We start from the raw sequence: 8,056 nt of genomic DNA on the forward strand, positions 1-8,056 counted from the left end.
GTGTTGAACATAAAAGAAGATATTTTGAAGACTGCTGGTAATCAAACAGTTGGTGGTTGTCATTGACTTCCATAGTATTTTTTTCCCTACTATGGAAGTCAACGGCAACCACCAACTGTTTGATTACCAGCAGTCTTCAAAATATCTTCTTTTATGTTCAACACAAGAAAGCAACTCGTACAGGTTTGTAACAACATGAGGGTGAGTAAATGATGACAGAATTTTAATTTTTGGGTGAACTATCCCTTTAAGCACCCAACACTATAATGATGTGAAAATACTTGGATAACAAAACCTTTTATGCTGGTCTCAAGATGATATGAATCCGTTATCGTTGACATTGAGATAGTGTTTCTGAGCAACTTCAATTGTATTTCATGAGAGAGACTCGTGTATTTTTAAGGTTCTGCGCAAGTTTTGCGCAGAGTGGATGCGCACGAACACACATAAGCGGTCTTATCACAGACGAGGCGTAAAAACGTTATTGTGTTCATCTGTGTCGGGCGAATTCTAACGTTACCGATCAATTTTAGTCAGTAAACGAACAATGAGTGATCATCCGGTGACTAGCAGATGAGCCAAATCTGATCGTCGCTGAAAGAAAGAGGCGAAATCTCAGCTATTTTGTCAGGTGAGTGAACTGAAAGACATTCAGACAAGACGCAGCAAAATCACCAAATATATAAATATTTATTCAAGTAACCCAACTGATGGTAACAATATGTGATCTTATATGCTTGTAGTTTATAAATCGATCATTTGAAACGGTTTAGGGACTGTATTTTAATGTGAAATAAGGCTGTGCTTGCTGTGTTTTGGTCAGGGGTGGTGTCCTGTCTACAGGCCTCAATCTGATCTATCAATGATCTGAGCTTAACATCAGCACATACAAAGCCTCATCAATCTCATGCATTCCGTGTGTGTAGTTAGATTGATCAACATGATACCTACAAGTGCAAATAGGTAGATTTCTGTAATTCTTGTTTGAGTTGTTGATGGATTTGGGCCTGTAATGCAATATAAAAACACATTTGTCAGTTTAACCGCTAAATGTAACCCGGTTTGTTTAATCCAAATATGTATATTTATCATGAGAATATATTAACATTTGTTTTATTAAAAAATATTATTTTTTTTAGCTGTTGTTGGTGATGGTGTAACATTTTAATATTATTAAATTATTTTATTATTTTGTAGGTTGAAACCATTTAAAATGTTTTAGTGTAACGTTTGTTAAATATGTACATATAACTGATTTTTTTTATGGCTAATATTTAAACATTTGAATATGAATAACTTAATTATTTTGCAAATATTAGTATTTCTACTTTTCAGTAAATAGATGATGTATTTTACCTATTTAAGTGTATGAATTTTAAATGTAGATAGTTAAATATTAATCTTTAATTGTATTATTTAAAAACTATTACTGGTTTCAACCAGTCAGACATTTTAGTTTAACATTTGATAACAAATATTACTGATTCTTATAAATGTTTGCAAAAAATATGTTTTATTGCTGTTATTTATCATAACAGTGTGTTTAACCTAACCTAACATAACATAAAAGTAATGTCTGATATTCTAGTGTATTCTGTACCAGCATCATTAAATGTCCCGTGAATGGTTTGGCTGTAAAGGATTTGGGTCATGATATATTTAGATCATTTCTGCATCTGATTTGGGACAGTTGCCATTATGAGCATACACAGGTTGACCTATCAAGCCAGACTGTTATGTTTGAGTCAGTTTTATAAATTTATAATGGTAAACAAAGATTTGAGTGGAAATGAAGAAATCTTGTCAAGAGAACAACATAGTATAGTTCTTCCTCTCGTTCGTTGTGCTTCTGGTTTCAATGAATGTGCTTTCAAATATTTACAGCTCTTTATTTTATGTGTTGCACAAGACTTTGGTTTTATATTGACAGATAATACATAAATGGCACTCTTTCTTGTAAAAGTGGAGTAATACTTATCAGAGAGACTGGAAATGCTAAAGCTTTAATAAAACATAGCAACAATGAACAAAGAACTCAAGCTAGCGCTGTTTACTCGTGACTTTTGTCGACTTGGGCAACATAGTTTGGTAAACAGTGCCCCGTTTGTTACATCTGCTTACATACCGCTGACGTTTAGGCAGCGCATTTCTCCAAACTTGTTTTTCCATGCATCTTTTCCTGTGAAATCATTTTGTTTTTATTTTCTTCACAGCATGGCTAGCTGTGGTGAGGTTAATCTTTCAGTGGACTCCCTGACTTCAGGCAAGAAGGTGAGTGGGGAGTCCGTGACGGAGGGAGGTCCGTCCCCTTCGTCTCCTTCGCTGCCCATTCCGGAGTGTGCAATCTGTCTGCAGAGCTGTGTCCACCCCGTACGCCTGCCATGCCACCATATTTTCTGCTTCCTTTGCGTGAAAGGAGCTTCCTGGCACAGCAAACGCTGCGCCCTGTGTAGAGGGGAAGTGCCTGAGGACTTCCTGGAGCGTCCCACTTTGCTCTCGCCCGAGGAGCTGAAGGCTTCGGCGACGGGTGGACGTGGGTCGGGGACTGGTGGCCATGCCTGGTACTACGAGGGGCGTAATGGATGGTGGCAGTATGATGAGCGGACAAGCCGAGAGCTAGAGGACGCGTTCAACAAGGGCAAGAAGAGTGCCGAGATGCTGATCGCCGGCTTCCTGTACGTGGCCGACTTGGAGAACATGGTGCAGTACAGGAGGAACGAACACGGCCGCAGGAGGAGGATGAAGAGGGATGTGGTGGACATCCCTAAGAAAGGTGTGGCTGGATTAAGACTCGATCCAGATCCCAATCCCAGTCCCGCATCGGGATCAGGAACTGTTCCCGCTGCAGCGCCCGCAGTTGTGGATTTAAGTGGAACAGTAGATGGCGCCACAGCGGAGCGAGAGAGTTCGGCGGATGGTGCGGACACTGGAGTCAGCGGAGGACGTCCTCAAGGTGTCTTTGCTTCTGCTCCCGTAAGGCCGCCAACTGTCTTGGGCGGTCACCTGACCAGCCCTGCTTCCTCCGGCGATATTCAGCTTGTACAGGCTCTCTCCCAACTCAATATGAATCCCATCGAGCAAGAAACAGAAGAGGAAGACGCAGACGACGAAGACGATTCGGCTGCTCCGGACCCCTCGGGGTACGAATCCGAGTCTGGCACGAGCGAGGATGAAGATGAGCAGGCTGGGGACGAAGGTGAAGACGAGCACACAGAAGGTTCCCAGGGCAGGCATAGACTGCATCAGTTGGACAGACCGCCCCCTGGTGGTGGCCCGGCGCATAGCGGCGATCGCTCTGGGTGCCCCGACGGTCAGTGCACCGTCACGAAGGTCTGACCGCAGCACAACTACAGAACTCCTACCCAACTCCCACAACCGCTGGGTATTTCTAACCAATCTCTGAAATGCAAAAAATTCAATGAATGAACCATTCAAATCAATGAAACACGGTCTTGGATAAGGGTGGAGGCTTGGGGCGGATGGTTTTAGTGTAAGAATAGTGCTTGTCTTTCTCTTTCAGTCTTAGAGGACTGTACCAGGGCTGTACTTTTTAATGGAAATTACAGGCAAAACTACAATAAACTTGCTTTTATCATGCCTAGAATACTGTAAATTGGTCCAACCATTACACTTTCATTTGCATTCATGTAATTGAAAATAAATATTCACAATAAAACTACTTTTCACCCTGAAATTAAAAGGAAAGTGTATAAAGTATATTTTGCACAAGCCTGTTTTAAGCCTTTTGTGAGCATTAAGATTTTTGTTTTCATAACAATTACGCACATTTCATCCTAAACTCTCATTACTCTAATGCATTTGTTTTATTAGTTATTATTCTCAGTGCTGATTTTCATTTGATTCGTATTACTGTGCTACAGACATTTATCTAAAAGTTGTATTTATTATTATTGCGTTAATGAGAATTTGCTTAATTGTACACAATTTCACAATGCAAAGAAATCTTCGTTTTTTTTTTTTTTTAGGGTGAAATGTGACCCAAACATGTTCTTCAGGTTCCTGTTTCCCAGTCATGAGATTTCATTACGTCTAGAATGGCTCAACACCATTATTCCATTGGTTATGGAGTCATAGAGTAATAATGTGCTGTGGTGTAATGAAGTTAAAATCTTTTCATAAAAATTACCCTGAGGCTTCTGCAGTGCCATCAGAAAATAACTGGTTTTAATAAGGATAATATAAAATTGTATCTCTTGGTAGGAAACCCATGCATTGCATCTTTACTAGTTTTATTATTTGAATATCGCAATTGTGCTGTAGATCAAAATGCCTGACTTTATATTTTGCAAACAGTGTTTTCATGGAAATGTAGAACATTTTGTTATGCACCACTTGCTACAGAGCCTTCTAGATCTGCAACAAGTGGTAAGAAAGCCTTGGGTTGTTTTGATGAAATGACAAGCATTAGATGCAAAACCAGCATAATTTCAAATGCGAAACCTAACGAGAAAAGAATTTATTGTAGTTTTGCCAAGGATTCCTCTTTAACACGCTCTAGTCATTAGAAAACATTCAGTCATCTTACATTTACTACTTCTAGTGATTCATGATGTGAGGTTTAAAACTCTTCAATGGCATGTGTGTGTGCATTTGCGTTTATTTAAAGCAACTTGTCTTTATTGTCTCAGTCTCATCTTGGTGTGCTTAATCTGTTTCATGGATTTGCATGTGTTGCTGTGAGCAAGGATGGAGCCCTGGACTATGGCGCTTTGAACTCTGGGAAAGGCGAATTTCATCATATTGTAATTTCTAGACTGCAGCACACCGAGTGAGTGGTTTTCAAGCATAGGTGTCCGATTTGAAGTTTTTAATTTAATGTTATTTCTAACCCTGCTAATTCTCATCTCCATTTGTTCTGGTTCTTTGTTGTCAACAAAACAAAATGAAACCTAAAATCAAGAATAACTTAGAAAGGCGAATTTCATCATATTGTAATTTCTAGACTGCAGCACACCGAGTGAGTGGTTTTCAAGCATAGGTGTCCGATTTGAAGTTTTTAATTTTAATGTTATTTCTAACCCTGCTAATTCTCATCTCCATTTGTTCTGGTTCTTTGTTGTCAACAAAACAAAATGAAACCTAAAATCAAGAATAACTTCTTTTTGGTGTATTTTTGTTTTAACTGTGTTTTGTTACCAGGTTTATCTGAGAAATAAAGTGTTGTCTGTTACCTGTCTGAGATTAAACTGTCCTCATGTATATTTTTTTAGTTTAAGGTTTACTTTACCTTAAAGAATGTTGATTATTTAGCATTTTTTTCCACCTACTAATATTATGCATAGTCTAAACATGCTAAAACTGGATTTTCAGAAATCAGCAACACTATCAGAACTTCAAAGATGTTTCATTACAGCAGACAGTTGAAAAAACTGATTTGCAGATGTAAAACTTTCTGAATAAGTTTTGTTCTAATAGGGTTTGAACCAGAGGTGCCATTAAAATATCTGTAGTTCTTCTAGGAATAGTTTTTTTTTTTTTTTTTTATTAATTAAAATCTTGTGCACCCTGAATTCCAGGAACTGTGTAAAGCCAGCTGATTGGAGTTGAGATTTTTGAGAAAGGTCTTGCTGTTTTTGTGTGCAATAAGCAGATGATGCTGAAACTAGTGGAAGGTGATCTACAATCTGTGCTGGGTAAGATTTACACAAAGACTTTAGACTCAAGATTTATTATCATTGCAATACTGTATCTTAAAATGAAAGTTATGGCCATAAACTTACTGATACTTATGTATGTGAAAAATATATTGCTATCACGAAGTAAGTGGCTTGAATTTTGTTAAAGGAATAGTTCACTTAAAAATTAAAATTGCTTCAAATTTACTTGCTTGTGCACTAGCATAAACTAGATTATCTTCGAAAGCTAACACGTGGACTAAAAACCACAAAATAAAAAGAGTCCAATTAGAATTTCTTTGGGTTTTCAAATCAGTTGAAATTTGTGTAACTGATGCAATAGGACATCATGCTATTTGTGTATGCATGACTGTCTGTAAAACATGGGTAAGTGGGATTGTGACAGATAAAGTGACATAGAATATAGTCTTGACAGTCTCAGTGATCAGTATTATGGTGAGGATTTCGTTCTAGTCTTCAGACATAGTGGAGTCCGAGGAAAGTAACCTAGGCGTCTCCCAGGACAGATCCCTGTGGCACTCCAGTAAACTCGTTAAACTCTGTCCGCAGTGACCCAAATGACACACCCCTCCTCTTGTCTGCCAGACAGACATCTGTCATTGCATCTCTATCCCACCACTACAGGGGGGATGGATTGATGGATCTACAGTAGCATCTCACTCCTTGAATAGCAAAGGGAATGTTTGTGTAGTCGCTGTTCACCTTCATAGCTTCAACCAAACTTGGCAGCCTGATATTTCAGGATGAGCTTTGGGCCTTTATGGTCTTACTTTGTGGATCGAACATGTATTTATTGTGCGTGTGGATGTAGGTATGTATTTAAGGACAATGTCCTGTCTCTGGCTGATGGTATTTAGCGAACATGTTGGCTCAGTGTCTGAGATGATCTCGTTCGGTAATGTCTGTGTAATCATTAATAACTTTCATATGACACCTCACTGCGCTGATGACATCTCAGCTCATTTTCTGCTGTGCTCTGGTCACGGCGCCGTCAAGTATGCATGGGTCATTCCCCTGGATCAGATCACAGTCTGCTTTTTAACTAGTCAACAGTTTTAAAGGCACGATATCTAGGGTAAAAGGCTGTCTGTTCACTTTAAAAGTTGTAGGAACTGCTAGTAAAGTTCACAAATAATTACAAGAAACAGCAAGTAACACATTGAATGCAACATAAAACAATGGTGTGTCCTTGTAAAACAATCTAATAATGTTTTATTTTCAATTTCAACTTCAAAACACACACACACACACACACACACACACACATTTACAGTGTATGTTCTGCATTGCAATAAAGATAACTGAAGAGAAAATTGTCATGTAATAATGCCTGGTGAATATGAGTTGTGCTCATCTCTGCATTTTTTATTTGTTCGTTCACAGGTCTCTAAATATCTACAATCATGGTACGCTTCGCAAATATGATCGAAGCTTTTATTTAAAAAATTCACAAAAATCTAGCCTTTCATTGGATAATAATAATTTAAAATGGAGGGAAATATCATTATGAAATAAATGTTTTTCTCTAATACACAATGATTATGAAGCCTATCAATTGTCTGTTTCACTTGTATTAGGGAAATATCATTATGAAATAAATGTTTTTCTCTAATACACAATGGCCACAATTAACGGCACCCTTTTATTCAATACTTTTTTAAACCTTCATTTGTGAGTTTAACAGCTCTAAATGTTCTCCTATATTGCCTGACAAGAGATCAGAGACCATTCCTTCATCCAGATCACTCCAGAACATTTAGATTCCCAGCTCCATGATGGTGCTTCTCCTCTTCAGTTCACCCCACTCATTTTCTATAGGGTTCAGGTCAGAGGACTGGAATGGCCATAGCAGAATCTTGGCTTTGTGCCCAGTGACTCATTTGTGTGTTGTTTTTGAGGTTTGTGTTTGGATTATTGTACGTTTGGAAGATCCAAACATGGCCCATTATAAGATTTCTAACAGAGTCAGTCACTTATTGATGTTTTATCTGTTGGTATTTGATAGAATCAAAGATGCCATGTATCTAAACAAGATGTTCAAGACCTCCAGCCGAAATATAGGCCCACAACATTAAAAATACAGCAGTATATTTCATTGTACACATGGGGTACTTTTTATCCCTGTGTGCACCAAACCCACCTTGAGTGTTAGTTGCTAAAAAGCTAATTTTTTTTAGTTACATCTGACCATAGAAGCCAGTCCCATTTGAGGTTCCAGTCGTGTCTGATAACTGAATATGCTGGAGTTTGTTTTTGGATGAGCTAGGAGAATTTTTCTTGAAACCCTCCCAAACAACATGATGTAGGTGCAGTTTGACAATTTTCTTTTTAAGGTTTTCTGACCCTGAGACTCAACTATTTTCTGCAATTCTCCAGCCGTGGTCCTTGGAGGGTCTTTA

General features: G+C 38.4%; 1 protein-coding gene and 1 long non-coding RNA gene across 2 annotated transcripts; one reads left to right on the forward strand and one right to left on the reverse strand.

The window, feature by feature from the left end:
- Positions 1-374: 374 nt before the first annotated feature.
- Positions 375-3,887, forward strand: LOC107558736 (E3 ubiquitin-protein ligase rnf146). Its single transcript, XM_016242404.1, has 2 exons — positions 375-631; positions 2,214-3,887. Exon 2 carries the CDS (start codon positions 2,215-2,217, stop codon positions 3,334-3,336), a length of 1,122 nt encoding a protein of 373 aa, XP_016097890.1. The 5' UTR covers positions 375-631; position 2,214; the 3' UTR covers positions 3,337-3,887.
- An 83-nt stretch (positions 3,888-3,970) lies between these two features.
- Positions 3,971-5,195, reverse strand: LOC107558737 (uncharacterized). The gene is made up of 2 exons (XR_001605522.1): positions 5,101-5,195; positions 3,971-4,910 (listed from the first exon to the last, which is right to left on the reverse strand). It is a non-coding gene; the product is annotated as an uncharacterized lncRNA (long non-coding RNA).
- Between the last annotated feature and the right edge of the window lie 2,861 nt (positions 5,196-8,056).

The sequence above is a fragment of the Sinocyclocheilus grahami genome, unplaced genomic scaffold, assembly GCF_001515645.1.
Source record: "Sinocyclocheilus grahami isolate Dianchi unplaced genomic scaffold, SAMN03320097.WGS_v1.1 scaffold657.1, whole genome shotgun sequence".
NCBI lineage: Eukaryota > Metazoa > Chordata > Actinopteri > Cypriniformes > Cyprinidae > Sinocyclocheilus > Sinocyclocheilus grahami.

Excerpts from the sequence above, each read along its gene's own strand:
- LOC107558736 (XM_016242404.1), top strand. The coding sequence starts at position 2,215 with ATGGCTAGCTGTGGTGAGGTTAATCTTTCAGTGGACTCCCTGACTTCA.